The following is a 19,801-nucleotide window of genomic DNA, read 5'->3' on the forward strand; positions in this document are numbered from 1 at the left end:
ATACATTAGAAGAAACTTCAAATGATAGGAGTTTTGAGAGCCTATGAAATTAAAAATGGCAGTTGTGCCAATTACAGATGAGTGGTGTGGTCCAGGACGATGAGCTGGGTGCAATAAAAAGGGATGTTTCTAGCTGGCTCTCTTGCTCTTCTCCAGAGGGCAAAGTGTAGTTGTTTGCCTTTGGCCAACCTCAACGCAGTCTTCAGGCAGGCCCTGAGCCTGCCAGAATCCTGGCCTGTGGCCAGGGTGGGGGGCAGTCTGGGGTCTCTGGCTTGGGCCCTTTCCTAGGAGAGTGCAGCTGATCATGACTGACAGAGCTGGTGGCTGCTGCTGCTATAAGGTGGTAGAGCAGTGGAGGCTGTGGACAAGGGATTTCAAAGCCGGGTGTTGCTCCCTCCAGGTGCTTATGCTGAGAGCATCTACTGCCCCTTTCCCTGCTTTTTACTGTACTCTGATATAATGTATGGGTAAAACTCATGTAGTAAAGAATTTTTTTTTCTCCTTGTTTTCTAAACACAGGAAAGACTCTGCAAGCCATATTAAGTCATAAATGTGCTCAGTCCTGATAGACCAAGCGCTTAAGTCCTCTAACTCACTTGTTTCCTGCTGCAGTTAACAATGGGTTTCTTGTGCATTACCAAAATACTGCTTATTTACTGTAGAACCTTCTCATTCTAGTTCTGTTCAGAAACATTAAATTTCCAGTGTGCAAGATTAGCTAACCTTCAATGCAGCATACCCTAAGCTGTATTTAAAATAGTATAGTGTGCAAACTTTAAGCCTTTTTATTTTTCAGAACTTAAACTTAAGTTCTCTTATTTGTTTTGTTAAATTGTACATCAGATATTTGGGATGAAAACATTTCAGTCAAACTTTATAAACTGATCAACTTCATTGTTAAGGGATGGGCAAATTGTATGATGGACTTACTGATGCATGTCAAATTCTGCCATTTGCCATATGAGCATTGAATAGGTAAATAAAAGCATTTTTTTGGTTGCCAATTAGTGGGTAATAAGATTTTATTGTTATACTATAGCTGTATTATTGAGTGGTAGTAATTTTTCTTTTTTTTGAACTGGGAATTGTATGCCTTTAATATGTATTTGGAAGATGCCGAGTGTCATTGTTTTTTCAAATGTCTCTAAAGTAATGATGCATGAGGGAGATATTTTGTTTACCCCTTCCTTATCTTTCAAGGAACCGATATTTTTGGCTAGCATGTATCAAAGTTGTATCCAGAGTGCATTGTGGGCAGGGGGGATAAATTGAGCAGAAGGTGCACAATTTAGGCAAAACAAACACACGTGAAGAGGCATAAAGGCGCTCTTCAAAGAAGAAAGTGCATGTAGAAAGTGACACTGCAGATTATTTGGTATTGTCTGATGAAGAGATGAGATGAGTATAGCTGAAGTATCAGGAGAAACTTTGGTGGGCAAAGGAATGAAACTGTTACTGCAAATTTAAGAGTGATGAATTTGACAATTATGGTCTGAAAGCCAGAAAATTAAGCAGGCTGGTAACCAGGCTGCATATGTGGCGTGGCTTGTCTTCATCTGGATGCTGAGATCTTTCCCTTCTGCAGTAGCGTTTAAACAGTAAAATGTGAGTGAATGGTTGTTGAGAAAAAATAAATGCCCAGATTACCATGGCTATCTTCCCCAGAACATCAAATAAAAAACATAAATGGAAAAATAATCACTCCCTTGATTCTTTTGCTGTTTGTCTGGTCTCTTAAACTCTCTCCTGAAGAAATTATGGTTTAAGAATTAGCAGTTAGCTGGAGGTTTTAAGGAAAAAAAATTCTAGGTTTTTGTCTTTCTACTTGATAGGACATATTACAGGACAGCACTGGTCCTTATAGCTTACTGTATAATGGCATTGTACATGGGTCGTATACTAGTCCAACTGACATGAGACTGAAATTTGCTGTACTTAAAAGCTGAGATAATGCTCATGCATTTATACTTCCTGAAGGAAAGCTTTTCCTCTACAGTAACAATGAGTTCTGCGTGTCCTGGTTTTTCAGTCCCTTCCCACAACCTCTAAGGACAGTGCTAAAGGTTATAGGGTGGTGAGCACTTTTCTGACTGTTAGCTTTTTGCCTTTCCCCTTCTTAAAATCTATTTTATTTATTATTAGTTCAAATTTGGGTTATTCAGACATTGTTTGCAAGGCATGATCTGGGCTTTTGAAGTCCCAGATAGTGAGGTGATGACTTTTACAGCTCTCTTCTCACTAGAAAAACTACTCAACACATTTCAGTAAAATAAGTTTAGTGGTCCTGGGTAAGGGCAAGGTAAAGGATGACTAGTTTCTTGAATTTCGGCAAATGTGGTAGCTGCAGCTTTGCTGGGCAGCCTGGTATTACGTTCTACCTTCATGTCTGAGAAGTGGTGGTATGCCTCCTAAGACACGGGGAGAGTGTCTTACTGAAGACTTGGGATGGCTGGAGCCTTAACAAGGTCTGAGTGATATCTGCATTCTTACAGCCGAGATATAGATGGTGATCAAAGACATCCTGAGGGACATGTAACTCAAAACCAGTTGCATAAATTAATCCAATATCTCTCAGTATTCATATTTGAACCTACAATAGGTGTTTTGTGAAACACACACCATTTTTTTGGTAAAGTGAATATCAGAAGTGTATCTTGTCATGTTCAGAAAGCTACATAAGGCTTTTGAATCAAGTGTTGCTTTTTAAGCGGGAAGGGGAAAATACTGACTTCAGGTTAATGTTCTAATTCCACTGAAATGTTAGTGAAATAAAATGATTTCTACTATTTCATGTGTTTGCTTTCATTTACAGATGACATGGCAGAACTTCTTCTTGGGGAGTCCAAACTAGAACAATTTTTGAAGGAAAATGCTCTTAAACAGAGTAGTAGTCCACTGGGCCCCCGGCCAAAGCTGACTGAGGTCAGGAAACATCTCACAGCAGCACTTGACAGGGGAAACCTAAAGGTATGTAAGTGAGTCTGAGCAAGAATTAGAAAAGCTGAGATTGACTGGAGTACTCTGCTGATCATGGAGAAAAATGTGGAAAGTGCTTGTGTGGTGTTTTATTACCAGTGCCACTCCCAGAACATCATCAGCAGTATGCTCTTTCATGGCTCTTTGTTTCTTCATGGATTTTTGTTCAGATAAATTTCTCAAATCTTCTTTCATTAGAAGAATAAGAAAACTGTCATTGTCTTCTGGGATGCTTAAGTGGAGAACTTACAACCTGTTTTGTGGAAGTTTTTCTTGGAGTATATAACTATATTGTTTGTAGTGCATTAAATAGAAATGTTAGAAAAATGCAAAATACTTCACAAATTTCTGTAATAGTCTCTTAAGTATTCAAGAAAGGTTCCTTAAGTTATGTTTGTGGGGGCGGAAAGTGAGGTTAATACTTGAGAGCGATTTTCTGTCATAACCTTTTGGTGTTCTTAACCATTCTGGCCTTTCTTTGCTTAACTATCATTGTAGCTACTACATCAGCTTATCTTATCTGTATCAGTGTCCATCTTTTGAGAGATCAAAAGGACTTTGTTTTACAGTCATCTGTAATGTTTTGTTTCCTGTGATTTGTGGGAGTATTAATTTCTCTTCTTTCTTCATTCTTCCATGAATCCTTTTTGCAAGACATTTCTCCTGCCCCAATACTTTGAAATTGTGCGAATTAAATATATAGGCTGTGGAACATATATCATTGAGTTTTGATGCTATGTTATTTTCAACTGTGCTTGTTGGTGTTAGGAAAAAATCATTGGAGGGGTTGCAACGATAGGCTGCCTTTAAATAGTTTTGTCACCTGGCAAAGCTGGATCCTGACAGAGGTATTTCTGGTGCATGTGTAAATAAATATGTGAATATATAAAATGACTGGTAGTGCTTTTCAGTAGCTTGGAGTGAGATTTTGTGGATTCACCCCCTACTGCAAGCTTCCCAAATATTACATGAAGACAGAATTTCGTTGGTTTGTAGCGCTATTACAAGAAATATCCTGAGGGTTTCTACAGCGCATATATACTGAAAACAGACCAGATAATTTTCAGAAAGAATTAGGTGTGCTTTCTCAGGAAAAAAAACCTTTCTTATTCCTCTTCCTTCTAGCCAGAATTCTTACAAGAAGCTAACCTAATTATGGCCAAATTAAATTACGTGGAAGGTGATTACAAAGAAGCTCTGAACACATATGCCAGAGTTGGAGTTGATGACTTGCAGCTAGCCGCAGTGCCACCGTATAGGCTACGGATGATTGCTGAAGCGTACTCTACTAAAGGTAAGATTGCTCTTTCCAGTATAATAATTTGGAAATAGTTTTTAAAATGTTAATTCACATCTTGTCCGAAATTAAATTTTTGGTGTGCGTATCATCAACACAGTGGTGGAGTACCACACTTGTAGATAAATAAAAGGATGGCTTGGCCCCTTTAAATTATTCAGAGTTTGTGCTAGGTTGACAAGATTTTTACCTCAATTAATATTCTAACTGTGTTGTCACCCAGTCAATTTTTTTTGATGTGTGTATTTAAAAGTCCTTCAGTATGTAAATGTCACAATAACTGTGGCTAGATGCTAAAAGTATTATCACTATTGCTGAAAGTTAAGAGTTACAAAAGTAGTGCAGTTTTGCAGTTGCTGTGGATGGAATTGGAGAACCTTGATTCACCATGATGCCTTCTACTGAATGTTAAAATGTTCAACCTAAGCTAAATTGCTTAACTAAATTGCTACTTAATTGAGAAAAATAGTAATAATGTGATAAAATGACTTGAAGCAGTGCATTTCTTGCGCAGTTTTATTTTTTTAATTTTTCTTACCTGAATATCTTTTTTAAAAAATTCAGAAAGTGAAGTTAATTTAAAAAAAATTTTTTTTTACTAGTCTAGTATAGTGAAAATTGTAATGCTGATCTTGTGTCTTAAGGTGGCAGTGCCACTTCAGTTTAGAAAACTCATTAATAGGCAGTAAGCTGGGTCAATGTGTTGAGGAAAGTGGCAGTTTGTATGCCGTAGGTTTATTAGAATTTACTATGTCTAAATGTTTACTTTGGTCTGCTTGTTTAAGCTTGGGTTTGGTGTGCATATGTACTTTTTGTTATGGCAAGAGGAGTGTCAAAGTCAGCAAACACAATTTAGGAGAGACTTCAATAGCATTCACTGACAACGGGTCAAGGATTGTTTCTAACATTAGTCTTGGAAGAGGGTGACTGTTTTCCACCAGCACAGTCCTCTAGTAAACGATAGACAAACATGAATCATTCCCTATAGAGATGTCAAGGAAATAAGAGAACTAACTGGTAGCAGAGACAAAAGGATGCTTCCTAAATCTGGGCAATATTTAGATTAAAGTGGGAAGGGAGTACATGGGGAGTTCTTATATATGACGTAAATCTGCTCAGTTCTCTCATACAGCATCTCTGTGGGCTTTTTGGCAATGTCTGGTATGGGTAGACTTCCACTCAGCTTTGTAGTTTTTTTGGTTGTAGTTTTTGTTTTGTTTTTTTTTTTTTTTTGTTTTTTTTTTTTAATCTATGAGGATGTCTTCTGAATTTGTCATGTTCTTTCCATGAAAATGCAATCTTGGACTTGATCAACTTTAAGTACCTAAATTTGCTTATATCTCCAAGGAATCCCAATAATTTAATTGAATCTGTTCCCAGAGCTCAACTCTTCTGGGTCTGTTTTATTTGAGCTCGTATATAACAGTTGAAACATGAAGGCATAAATTTTGCAGAAAGGATTAGTATTATTAATTTTACTTAATATAAAAATCGTTTATTAGAAAATAGTAAAATATGTATCTTTTCTACCCTGGAATGTTTTGTAGGTTCAGCTTATTTAAAAAAAAAAAAAAAGAGAGAGAGGGAAGAAAACCAGCATGTCTTCTGCCAGACATGGTGGGGGTTTTTTGCTTCTGATTTCAAGTTTTATACTTAAACATTGAAATCTATCATATCAAGCCTGATCTAATCTTGATCAGACATCATTAGTTTGGTCACTTCTACTGGGTGGCTGGCTACCAGTTTACCTGAGCAAACTATTGGGGTGTTTTTGTTGTTCTGTTCGTGTTCATCTTTTTTTACTACTATATTTCCAGTTTGAATGGACGATTAATAAAATTTAATATACTTTTTTCCCATGGTAGCAGGTTGCAAGAATATCGTCTTCTGTGTGTTCTAGAATGAGGTAGAGGTCACAGAGCAGTCTTAAATGTAGTATTCAAAGTCTAGATAAGTTTAGAGTAATTGACAGTTCAATAGTGTATGTTTCTACCCAATAGTGTGCAGTTAATTCTCCTCCTCTTGCCCCCTCCTCCTGGAATTTCTTCTTTCTATTTGTAAGAGTGGACTATAAAACTTTTCAGCCTGAATTCAGAGTCTTTTCAGAGGTGATTGAGGCTTGCAGGTATTACCCGACTAAATACAAGTTATTCTTACAGGGATTTTGTGCTTCACTACGATTTGTATTTCTGCTTGCAAGTTCAAGGATAACCTGATTATATAAAGATAAGACTCTTCTGAGTATTTAGATTTTATTTCTTTGGCAGTCATGAACATAGCACCATGTTATTAAGCAATGTGGGACTGTCTGTGCTGCCTGTTTGCAAGCATCAGCCTGGATGCACCGTTCAGTGCGGCAATCTGCACAAAGGCAGTTAAAGGTACCTGTTTTAGTTGCCCCATTTCAATCCAGTTTGGGGCAAATCCAGTTCCAATGGATTTGCAGTCTTGTATCTTCTTGTGCAGTGGTCTGATACTGAGGTACTTAGCCCTGACAAAGGCACAGGGCAGATAACTAAAGATAGTTTTTAAATGCCTTAAAATTTTTTTCGTTATTTAAGGTAGGACTACCTCCAAGTTCTTACCTTCTCACTCCGAGGTTTCATTCTGTAACCTCAGAGGTGCTAGATTGAGTGGGATGCATGAGGCAAAGCCTCAGAAACTTGATTAGCATAGGTCAGGACTCAGCACTGTTTAGATATCCCTCATGCAAAAGTTGAGAGGAGGTAACTACCACACAGTACACTGAATGTAGTGTAATTCTGATATTATTCTGCCTTCCTTCACCATTTCCTCAAATTCACAAGTTAAAAACAGCAGTGTAGTGGAGGACGGTTGTCTTTTATGTGGTTAACTTTGTGGACCTTTTTTGACCTTTCACTGGTGTGGTGGTTTTTTTGTTTGTTTGCTGGTGTGTGTGTGTGTGTGCCCATAGAATCCAGTTCTGGATTAGATCTCATGTTTTCTTGACTTTAAAGGAAGAGCTGATTTTGATGCTGTGCTTTTGAGTAATGACTCTGTATGTGTACATAGAAGGTGTTGTGTGGGATAGTTGGAGTATTAATAAAATTGTAGTTTTGATATTAAATTCAGAATTTTCTTAGATTCAAAGACTTACTTTAAGAAATTGAGTAGGGTAATTTTTAAATGTCATATAAAATATAGAAATGAAAAGATGGAGCTTTTCAAATCAACGGGCTACTTAGTATTTGCAAAAACATGAGAATACTTACTTGGATCTGTTGTTTAGTTTTTTCCCCCCGTCTGCTTGTAATTACATTTGACACAAAAGCAGAGGAAAAGCATCTGATAAAACAGTTTTCTGTAGCAAAATGTCTATGGTTGGAGCTGCCAGCTTATTTCAAAAGGGTGTGATGAAGGAAAGAAAAATGGGTATAAAAGGACATTGTTGAGGAGATGGGCAGGTTTGCAAGACTCCCTTGTAGCAAAGTGTTGGCCTGAAAGCAGGTGTATGAATGTTGCTGGAGCCGGCTCCCTGAAGCTGTTGCCTTTCCTTCTTTTGTAGTAGCGTTTAAGATAGTAGGTCACAGGAGCGGGTCATACCTTTAATATGAAGTTTTAAGAAGCAGTACAGAAAAAAGCAGATTTTTTTCCTTCTGCCACAGATTAGCTTAGCCATTGGTATCTGTTATTAGAGCTGTCTTATGCAGAAAGAGCAAAGCTAAGAAATGAGGCTGGGCAGGGGGAGGAGGAGTGAAGAACAGTCTTGAGATTGTGGTGGCAAGTCTTGGTTCAAAGTAAAATGTAGAGGGATTTTGCACATTTCTGGCTGTATTACGTATCTGATATTTAAGTATCTCCTTAGGAGTTACTACATTCCGATAAGTAAAGCAGGTTCCCTTGTTAGAAGACGTTCATTTTGTCTCTTTAGTATCCATTTGTTTACTTTCTTTACTAGCTGTGTTTAATTGGCAAGGCTCAATTCTGAGAGTGAGGAAAATCTTATGAAGAATTGAAATAAGACAAGATATGAATCCATAAAGAAGTAATTAAAGACTGTCTATGTATGACTTTTTCAAGATAGGCTTGTGTAGGTAGCTCCAACTTTTCCTACTCCCTTCTCTTACAAAACCAACCAGAAAACATTCTGTATACGCTGTTAGCATATAGAAGCATATATTTAGAATCCATTTTAATAATGGCTGAAGCTAATATCCTCCTAGGGATATGGCCTCTGGGAACAGGACAATTAAGATTCTGCAAGTTTTCAGCAGTATATGAATGAGGTAATATACTGGAAAGCACACATAAGCATTATTCAAATACTGTGCATGGCAATATCTCTTGTTTCTAAGCAATTTTTGTTTGCTTATGGAAGCAGAGATGAGATGCATGCACAGTGGGATATCGAGGTGTTAATTTGGGGAGGTGCAACTTGTCAGTAACTCTGAAATAACAAGTATATATTTAACTGGGAAATAAGCTTATTGAAATGTTTGGTAACATGATTCTGATACTGCTGCATAAGTCAAAAGACGTGATTGAAAAATGGATTTATAATGGCATTACAAATTAGTGAATCTTTCTACAAATGCTTATAGATGAGCATAGCAATTTACAGGTCTGACATTTCTTAAAGTCTGCAAATTTGTAAAATTGATTTTAGTAAATAAACTGTGTTTGTATTTACTATAGTGTAATAGATCAGTAGACTTCTGTGGTTATCTGTCAAGATGGCTGTGTTGTATCACAGTAACAAATTCTTGTTAAGATGTGAGGGATGTCATATGTAAGTTAGACTGTGACATTACAGGTTTGTAGCCTTTTACATCTCATATTGCCTGTTCAAATAGCTGTGTTTATATTTAGATGATGTATGTTGAGTAAGGTGAGTCTGTCTTTACTGCTGCTGGCCCATATTCAAATTTAATGTTGCATTTACCGAGTTAAATGATTGGCTATTAATTAGTTCTATTTACAGAAACATGGAAATACTCATTAGGTTCAGTGGAAGTGTCAGGTGCATGTGAATTATTACTTTGCACTTTGCAAAAGATGCTGCACTTAACTTCAATCATATACGATTGTAATGAGATCTTGTGCACTGCTAGCTTGTGTCAGCAGACACCAAGCAGCTCTTCATGGAAGAATGCTAAATGAAAGCTGTTTCAGTAATTATGTTGGGGATCTCTAGCCTCATTAGGCAATGGGTCAAAAATTCAACTTCCTTAAGTTCTCTCCTCCAATACGGCTGTGCAAATGTTGCAGCCCCTCAGCAAGCAGTTTGCAGACCACGGCTAGGAAGCCTGTGCTATAGATACTTCAAACTTTGTCTGTTAAAGCTTGTCTTTCCCCCCTCTTTTTTTGTGTCTTCTGCCCTGCTGGAGCAGGGACTGGGGGGGGTTTGTCCTGCTTTCCTCAGTGCTGCTTTTAGCTCCAGTATTTGAAATCCAAACACTGAATGAAAATAATTTGCTTCTTATTAAAATAGGCTTCTTTAGGACTTACGCGTTTTGGTGGTGTGTTTTTCTTGTTCTTAGTTTCTTCAGAATCTTTAGAATATTTTCAGAATCTTGCCTTTGGCAGCGTGAGGAGAGGGAGAAAATGTTGGACCAAAATTAAAATTAGTGATTCTGGCCTTTTTTCTCATGTCATGGGAAGAACTGGTGTCACAGTGGAGCCTGGTCTTTTTTCCTCAAGGGTGCTTGTAGGAGCACCTGACAATATACAGCAAAACAATTCAGTATAAATTCCATAGCTGAACCATCTCCTTTCTCCTGAGCGAACAGCTTCCTTGACACTCTGGTGTGCAGCTCTTCTGCTTTGGGGAGGGTTCATCAGAGATTCACTTGCTCCAAGATCTACAATGGTTATCAGTCCTTTTCCCAGCTTTTATTTCTAGTTTGAACTTTTTCAGCCTCTCCAGAAGTTGCTTGTCTGTCAAAGGGCTGTACTGTAAAGCAAGAATTGGCTGGCACATGATTTGTAAGAAGCAAATGCATCTGTGAAAATACTGATCTCTTCTGTTTAAAAATATTATAAAAGTCTATTCTGTGCTTTTAAGAAAATGCAAAGATTTGAATGTCGTTACATTTAGAGGCCAAGTGTGACCAATCGTTTCACAACAGTTCTCTCGGATGTTATTACAAGAAATCCCCAAATATTGTTAAGGTTTTATTGACTGCTTGGATTAGTAAGTAGGTGTTCACTTCAGAAAAGAGATTAGTGTTCCTGTTTCTTTGTTTTTTTTTTCTTTTTAACTTTGAGAAACTTCAAGACACTTAGAAGCACTAGCATAACTATGGTATTAGTAAAGCTGTGCTGATGAAATGACGTTGCACTACGAGCATACATGATAAAATGCGGTCTTGAGCTCTGGAAGGTTGTGCTTATGTTGCTCTGGGTTTCATCTAGAATGGATTTAATTCTCTTTAAGTATTTAAAGTGTTTAAAAGAGTGGCTAGCCAGAGCAGCTTCCCTTAAATTCAAGTATGCTGACAGAAGGGTGTATTGACCTTCTCTCTGATGCATTTTCTGGAAAGCTAATTGGGTATGAAACTAGCATCCTGACAGTTATTGGAGACTTTTTTTTCCCTGTGTCTTGGCATGGGGGGGACGAGCAATACAAGGTACTTGAAAAAATCAGAGAAATGAATTGTGTTTCCTTAGATCGCCTAAAGAAATAGGCAGTTCCTACTAAGACAATGTATCTGCAGTAACTGTGAAAGTAAGAGGTAATTTATTATAAATATATTTCCCTACTCTCTATTCTTACTTTTCCTCCTTTCCTTTATAATAATTACTTTACAAATACCAGTAGGCAATTGAAGAGGAAAAAAATTCATGCTTTGCTTTCTAAAAAAACCCTCTGCCAGCAAGTCACAATCTTTGATTGAGGACTTCTAGAAATAAGTCTTTCCCTTCAGTGAGATTAGCAGTGTTCATTCTAAGTTCGGAAATAAACTGTGGGAGTTCCTTGATAGCGGTAACTCTAGATTGTTTCAGTTCCTCTTTTAAAGTGACTTGTAAATGTTTGCCATAGTCTATATAATGGTTTATTCTAAATATATAAGCTAAATATGAAGTTTCTTTAAAAGGAGGTGAAACGGGTTTTTTGTGTTTGGAATACTTACCAGTGTTGCTTTGCATATCATATAGGGAAGAGTAAGTGCTGTATACTAAAAGACACTTGGATTTTGTGTGTCCATTTAAGGAAAAAAGGAAGCAAACCCGGAAATCTTTGCATCTATTGATGCAACTCTTCCTCTCTTGCAAAAGCATGTTTATTTACTTAAGTATAAAATAGTCTTTCACTGTTTTTCCTCTGTCCTTTGGCTTGTCTACTGAAAACAGTAGATAAACTGAGATCCGTTATTATTTGTGGTCTCCAAAGTTTAGCAGCACTTATACAGATAAGGTACTGTCTGGCATCTTGGAAAATCCTCAGATTTACAATGCAGTAAATGTGATAGGCTTTTCTCAGCCGTGTGGGATTTTTTTTAATGGTCTCAGTAGTGATCTGTGTGGTAGGAGTACTTGGTAAAATGGTGAAGTGCTGTGGATTCTTTTTTGACCTTAGAGGAATTTTTGGTTTACTCTGTATAATGAAATGGGAGTGTTAGTTAATCAGTTTTCCTACAGAAGTTATAAGTCTGCTTTCTTTTTTTTTTTTTTAAGTGGTTTGTAAATGAAAAGTAATAACTGTCATTGTCTTTAACGTAAAGCAGTTGGTTATCTAAGGATAAGCAAATCTATTGCATGGGGACTTCTTAAAAATTGTTAGTTCGTTACTCGTTCTTAACTGAGGAGTTCTCTTTTTTCGGGTAGTGGTTGGTGTGTGCATATGTTGTGGTAGGGCTGGTCTGCTCTTGTATTTGTAAAAATGAACTTGGCATAACCTCGACCACTGCTTTGAGACCATGGACACAAGAATGCCACTTGGAATAAGTGAAAAAACTATCTACTGTTTGCTTTCTGCATCTTTTACAAAATATGGACAATTTATAAAGTTTTCAAAGATTTAAAGAAAACCTTTGCCATTTATCATGTAGTTTAAGTATCAGGCATAGTCTTTTCTTGTCCAAATACTGTTTCTTGCTGTTCTACTCTTTAGACAAGCAATTTTAGAGTTACTTTGCAAAACATGTAAGCTTAACTAGTATGGGCTTGTATTCATTTCACTGCTTCTCAATTTCTTTTCCCTCAGGAGTCATCTTGCTTGATATCAGGATTAGATATGTATGAGATAAGCGTCTTCCCGAAATAAAACTGACCCAGTTTGTTGGAAGCTTTTTATTTGAAGGTGATTTTGACTGCAAGGGCTTAAACTTAAAAGCCATGAATATCAAAGTCAGCTTGTGATGCCAATTGATGTGATATTCTTGAATGCAGAATAAAACAAAATAACCAATAAAGATTAGATAAACCAATAGCTATGATCTTTACAACAAATGCAGTAATATTTTGTAGCAGTAACATGTACCTCTTTTCCGAATATCTCAAAAAAAGTTTGCAGACAGTTAAAAGAAATTCCTGCCCTTTTAAAGGAGAATAGCAGAGATTCCTGCCTGGCAGGTGTGGGAACAAGCACAAAGGGGAGAACTGATCTGTCTGAATATATGCAATAATCTTCAGCAGGTAATTGTTGCAAAATACTGATTTAGGATCCTGCCGACTACGCTGGTTTGTCGCGAATGAGTGATTTTGAGACCGCTTAAAGAATCACTGGCAAAGGTATCAGCAAAAGGTGATGTTAATAGAAATTTGTAAAAGTGCAACTTAACAGAATTCGATGGCAAGGTTCACTCTGTTACTTATTACATATATTAAGTATACACAGGGAAAATCGTGTCAGAATTATGTTGGCATGATTTATAGAAAGACCAAGAACAAAAATGGTAAGGAAGACCCTCCTGTTGAGTCACAAGGTTCAGAGTAGACCCCCTTGCTTTCTAAACTTCTCAGAGAGGAGTCTAGGTCTCAGAGAGGAGTCTAGGTGTGGCTGGATCTACCCCTAGTCTCAAACTTGGGCAATGGTTTATGCCTAAGGGGTTATATCTGTTTAGCAGTTATTTAAAGTGTCTAGCAGCAATCTAAAGTTCATTTACAGTTTTAAGGTAGATCATCAGATTTTGACAGCATTTAATCATTGACTAATTTAACAGTTACAAAGCAAGTTAATCAAGTTTAGTACAATTACTAAACTACAGATTATGCTTATTGTTAGTTATCTAAATCAATACATACACACATACAATATAGATCTATTCACACACAAGAGCCCGTAGCTAGATAAATTCTTGAAAGACAAAGGTCTATAGCTAGATAAAGATACTGGTTAAAAATTCCCCTGTGAAATACTGGAAATTTCCCTGTCTGTGAAATACTCACATTAAATGTCTTGGCATTTCTCAACAGGCGAAGGGTTGAGCCCCAAGGAGTGTCTCAGCCAAGGAGTGTTTCAGCCCAGGTTCCGATGGTCCTCCGAATATCACAGACTCGAGAGTTTGCGAACTCTGAGAGGCGTCCCACTCAGAGGGAGACTCTAGGCGCAGCCTGCTGCGGTCCAGGAGAACTCAAAGGGTCTCGCTTGGGACCACTGTTTATAGGTTTGCAAGATGATTGGCTTTAGTCATCAGTAAATTTCCATCCTGGCCGCTATCCGGCGTGGTCCGGGGTAGTAATTATGGTATTGTTCCACGGTAACCATGGTATCGTTCCACTTGAGTTATGATCCAGGTAGGGAATGCTTCAGGGCTGTCAGGGATGACAAATTATCCCCTGCTTTCATTCCCTGCCTTGATCAGGTAGCCGGTGTTCCTGGTACGATCAGTGTCGCTCCCCACCTTAGCCATGCAAGAGTGCCTGGTACGGTCAAGGGACGCTCAACCGCCCAACTCGTTATACAATGGCTAAGGCCCAACAGGAGTTCCTGAGATCATAGAGCGGCCCAGGGGAAGGGGGGAAATGCACCACCACAGTAATTTAGGGCCATATGTATTTGTTTGAAATTCATGTGTTTCTCAATTCTGTGTGTTACCACTTGCTTGTTGTTTTTTCAAGGGCCTAATAGAATAATCTCTTATTTTAATTCACTTTTTATCATCTCTCAGTATTCTTACAAAGAAGTGGGCAGTATATTATGTGGTTGTTATTGCTATGTTGCTATTTATACCTGTTTAGAATTAAAAAAAACTTTTATGTACTTTAATACAGTATTTCCTAAATTTCATCTGTATTTAAGAAAAAAATTAAACAAGTAATCTATTACAGAAATAATAATTTATTCCGGGTTTTTCTTCTAGTTGATATGTTTACATTTTTATTACAATATTGAGTTGTAATTATTCCGTGTGTCATCAAACCAAATAAAGTGTCCAAACCATCCTGTTAAGTGGTCATTTGAAGATAGTTCTCCAAATGATCTTCCTGCTCTAAAGCATTTTCTGCTTAAAATAGTCATACTTTCCTGGGTTGTAATAAACATACCAGGAAAAATACAGTTGTATAATAGTTGTATAATGAAGTTACCCTAAGAAATAGTATTATTAGTATTATTATACTTCATCAAAGGACACGTAGAATGTTGTACTTCCCTTCTGCATTACTTAAAGTTTCTGGCAGAGCACCTCTGGCAGAGGTGCTTTCATATCTTAAAGAAAATTCTCAGCTAAAATGTTCTTACAGTGAGTTTTTCAGATTAAAAAGATTATAGTTGTGGCCACAAAGTATAAAAATAGAAATAATAAGTCCAAGTCAAATCTACAAATAGCCAGTTGGGTAATATGTTTCCTGTAGTAGAGGATTACTGTGGCGCACTGGCTGTTCATGTCATGGGAGAGAAGAGGTGGGGAGGAGTGATCCGCTTACCAACTATCTGATGCTTTCAGTTATTTGACATTTTTATTGCAGCTCATTTATTGTATTTTATGGTCACCTCTAAGTCTGACTTTGAAGGTGTTTGCGTACGACACTGCAAACTTTCTATCCAGCATCAACCTTACATTTAGATCTTCTTATTAGAAGGTCAGTTCAAGCCTACTGCAGAAGCAGGATAACTGACCTTTTTCTATAGTTTAATCTTCCTGCTTTTGGGTCTATGACTTACAATTAGCAAAAAAACCTCTCAGATATTTGCTATTTGATTGAAAAATTGAAAGAAAGCAGATTAGCCTAGGCTACTTTAGGCTATTTTCAAATATAGTTTATTTTTAGAGATATGTTAGGTGAAAACCATAACATGTTAGGAAGTTCCAATGTCTGTTGTACTCAGGTGTGGCGGGTTTTTAAGAGACAGACTACTTATGTGTTTGCTGCTCTTTAGGAATGTGTAGGTTTTTGAAAAGTATGTTGAATTTGATTTTGTCTTTAACAGAGCCGTGAGTAGTGGAGACAGGATTTTGTCTTAACTGGATGTATAGTGAGCAAATAGAGCTGTAGGATATATGTTGTTTGTTCTGGTAAAAGGGTGGATTAGAGTGTAAAGGTGGCCAACAAACTCTGATACAGACTTAAGGCGTCCTCTCAAGCCAGAAATATGGCTTGATGGTTTTTTATACAGATATGTTATACTTCTACAGGGAGATATTGAAACTTAATAGATGTTTTAAAAGAATCTGGAGGTCACAAATATTGCATAGTTTGAGTTTATCGATAAATAAACTCCAGATTCCATGTCTGTGTCTTCCCAAGGTGTTTTAGTAGGAAAACTATTGCCATTCCAATGAAGCATGCTGTCCCCACCTTACATTATTGATGGAAAGAAATCCTTTGATAAACTGTTCTTCAGACTGGGGTTTTGTACTACCTGGCATCTCCCCAATATATAATTATCTGTTTTGTTTTTGCTTTTGTTTTTAGTTTCTCCAGCAATGGATTCTCAAAACCTTGGACGATGAATTGAGAATATGGTCATTTAAATAGTGTATTATATTAATGCCGGAGCAGTTGAAGGCGCTTTAGGATCAGCATTGACTGCAGACAAGCTGGAAGAATGACCTAAAATAAATCTCTTAAGAACATGTGGAAAGTGCTACACTTCAAATACAAATAATTATTCAAATAAATATAAGATGGGGTAACTGATGAGGCACTTGGCTTGCAGGATATGATCTGGTGGTCTGTTGCAGATCATAAACAGAAGAGAATGCTTCACTAATATGTAAGGGAAGGCCCTAAAGTTCTGCTAATTTGTATTTTTTTTTTTTAAAAGTATCCTATATCAAAACCAGGAAGTCTTTCATCTTCTCTGCTCAGTGCTATTGAGGCTCAAGTGGAGCCGTGTATCCAGTTTTGGCACAGTGAGTCAAGATAAAGGCAACCAGTCGGAGGTGTCCAGAGAAGATAAAAATGATTAGCTGTCAAGGAAGCATGAAAAGAGAAATGAGTGAGAATTGACATTCTCTGTTGCAAGCATGTCTCTCTTTCCCTAGATAAACATTGAAAAAACGTTTTGTAAAGAAAGGAATAATCTCTCTGTGAAGAAGACTAGGAGTAATTAATCTAGGGAGGGAGATCTAGCTATTAGGAAAAAATACTAATTGTGAGAATAGTTGAGCTCTGTAATAATTTGCATAGGAAGGCATCCCTGTTGTCAGAGGCTTTTAAGAACAGGTTAGACAAGTGTCTGGGGTTGGTTGATTCCTGGGTCAGATAGATGAATTAGTGTTCTCAAGGTCCTTTCCAGCTGTTTTCTCTAATTATCTTGAAAATAAGGGTAAGAGAAGTGGTTTGTGTAGAAGATAGCATTGATTAGTAAGAGTTGTTGGGTTTTTATTTTAGACAAGCAAAGACTTTTTTTTTCCCTTCACAGCACCCGGTAATGTATTTGTTGGATAAGTTTAATAAAGTCCTGAGAGGGAAAGACTTCTGTGCCTTGATGAGAGCAAGCTACCTCTTACTAAATTTAAATACAAAAATTACACTTCCTAACCCCTTATTTTTTGAAAATGTATTTGTTTTTATAGGTGCTTCTGCCTTGCGCAGTTACTAAGTTTAGTATTACCTTGAGTGCCTTTCTTCACCCTGCCTTGGTTTCTGTGATCACTCTGGAAAAGCGAAGATGTATTCAGTAATTTAAAACTGGTATAGAAAGACACTAGGCACTTTTGTGGTAGACTGTCATAATGTCTTTTAAATCAAAATTGATTTTAAAAAAATTGCTGCTTCTGGTTTTATAATTATTAAGGAGGAGTCACTGTTGTTTATGTATTTATTAGTGTCTGTATCAGAGGACCATACCTTCATAAGTTTTTGGTAATTTTTTTTTTTTTCTCTGTTTCTTCTCCTAATCAAAGGGGCTTAGCCTGGACTGTTTTTGAGGTATAGTGTTATATCTCATTAGTTTTTAATGCTTCATTTGAATTTTTTTTTTTCAGGTCTCTGTCTTGAGAAATTGCCAGTTTCTTCTTCAGCTAGCAACCTCCATGTGGACCGTGAACAAGAAATTGTTACATGCTATGAGAAGGCTGGGGATATTGCTCTTCTGTACCTTCAGGAGATAGAAAGGGTAAGCTGGGATGATTTGCTTAATTGAAGAAATGCATGGCTCATCTTTCATTGATGTGGTGTTACCAGCATTTTGGTAACTCAATTAAAAGATGTCTAATATTTGTTTTCTTAGGACTTCAACTTACAATTGGGCAATAAATTAGTGTGCCTTAATGGATGTCTGGTAGCTGTCCTTCTGACTGTTCTTTCATTCTAACCTCTTAGAAAATAGTGCTAGTAGTCTAAAAAGGGACAACTCCTCTGAACTACTATGTATATTCAAGATGCTGATCTGTGCCCTCTGTTTCTCTATGGTAGTTCATTTATGAACTTGGGATTATGGTGTCTTTCAAACACACGTGGGAATATGTACATTGTATGTATATACTTACTAGCTTTTCAGATATTCTTAAAAAGAATTATTTTCAAAATGAAGCTATGAAGATTGAAAATTAATCTTGTTGATGTTTATTTGGGGCCAATAACTTCACTGCTCTTAAATCTTCTTTATAAAACTACTTGAAGGTAAAATTCTGAAATAACGTTGTACCTGTCAACAAGACACTTGATGTATCAGTGGGGTGTCCAGAATAGTAACTGAAAGTGTGTTTGCTTCAACTAATAGGCACAATCCTGGGACAATGAAAATATCACCAGATAGGATAGCCAGATAAACATATGATTTTGAAATATAGGTGAACTTGAGATAAATCTTAATAGTTCTATAAATTGGATCAGGACAATGTTATTGGACTTAATAGCCCATTTGTCATTTTATCTCATGAATATATTACTCACTGTATGTATGAAACTACAGTTAGTGTTAAAAGTAGTTGGATTTTTTTTCCATAAGAGACAGGAGTCTGTCTACATCTGAATCTGGACTCCAGAGTTGCTCTACTTTTCATACTACATATGAGTAGAAAGATAGCAAAAAATCTGAGGTACTAGATATGTAGAAGACCTGTTTTTTATTGATGAAAGCTGATATATCTGACCTTCTTAATGTTAGACAAAATATAACCTACAAACAGCTCTGCAGAATAATAGGCAAATTACTTCCACCCTCTCCCCCCTCCCTGTTTCCGTTTTATAAGTTATGGATTATGAATTATGGAAAGTTAAAGTTAGGCTCTTTATTTGTAAAGAGTGTAACACTTCATGATTTAAAAGCTTCAGGCTTTATCTGAATTTAAAGGGATACATAGGCTCTTTTATTTCCTCCTCTTGTTTTCATTTACACCATTAACCTTGTCTTCTGTTTCTTACCACTTAGCAGAAACACTTCAAGTGTTATAAATACTTTTTCTTTAAAGAAAAGATTTGTGGTACCTGTTGTTTCTAGGAGTTACACACTACTGCATTTTATTTAGACTTTGAGATATGTCTGGGCAAAAGACAATACACTTAGGGCTCTATTCTTTGGCTTGTGAATACTATTAGAATGAAGCAAGCTAGCAATATCTATCTGACCCTGTTTTTCAGACCTATTGCTTACAAGCCTCAGGCCTGTCATTTGACAGTTGTCTTTGAAGGGGTTGTTAGATACAGTTAGGGTCACACAAGCAAAAGGAAGGAGAAAGAAAAATTTGATGTGATGGGGAAAGAAAAGTAATTCACACTGTTTTTTAAATACATACACTTTTTTTTTTTGCTTTGGGTTTTTTGTTCGTTTTGTTACTGTCTTTTAGTGGCTGGTAGACTGTGTGCGGTGAATATGAAGGCAAATGAAAGCTTATAGCTCTCCATTTTGAGAGAGCATTTTTGATGTTGATGTAATGCAAAATAAATTATTGCTAAATTGTTTTTTGGAAATCACTCTGGGGATCACTTTTAATCTTCTTACTGCTTTCTGCCACAGTCTTTCCTAACCTAACAGGGTTTTAGATTTTGAATACCATCACCTCCTTCTACCTAATAAGGTTGCAAATATGCTTTTTCATACATTTCTCTTTTGTATACCATTCTTCAAAAAATTTCTGAAAAAGTATTATAAAATTCTTCTCAGCGGCATTTCTGCTTGGTGAAGAAAGGACATACCCAAGAGCAAAAAGATTTATATTTAGGTTGGAATGGAGG

The 19,801-nt window shown here is 36.8% G+C and overlaps 1 protein-coding gene across 11 annotated transcripts in view; it reads left to right on the plus strand.

Moving 5' to 3' along the window:
- The window catches only part of TTC7B (tetratricopeptide repeat domain 7B), a 149,613-nt gene that overhangs the window by 20,041 nt on the left and 109,771 nt on the right, over nucleotides 1-19,801 (plus strand). For 5 of the 11 annotated variants that reach the window (XM_075151288.1, XM_075151274.1, XM_075151281.1 and 2 more), the window contains exons 2-4: nucleotides 2,813-2,967; nucleotides 4,102-4,270; nucleotides 17,611-17,741. In XM_075151288.1, the coding sequence (XP_075007389.1) occupies nucleotides 2,813-2,967; nucleotides 4,102-4,270; nucleotides 17,611-17,741 (455 nt within the window). Of the gene's footprint in view, nucleotides 1-2,812; nucleotides 2,968-4,101; nucleotides 4,271-12,868; nucleotides 12,981-13,651; nucleotides 13,843-14,867; nucleotides 16,620-17,610; nucleotides 17,742-19,801 lie in introns of those variants that run through there. The other 6 variants (XM_075151279.1, XM_075151280.1, XM_075151277.1 and 3 more) reach the window with 6 other exon arrangements.

This window comes from Calonectris borealis, chromosome 5 (assembly GCF_964195595.1).
Source record: "Calonectris borealis chromosome 5, bCalBor7.hap1.2, whole genome shotgun sequence".
Lineage (NCBI taxonomy): Eukaryota > Metazoa > Chordata > Aves > Procellariiformes > Procellariidae > Calonectris > Calonectris borealis.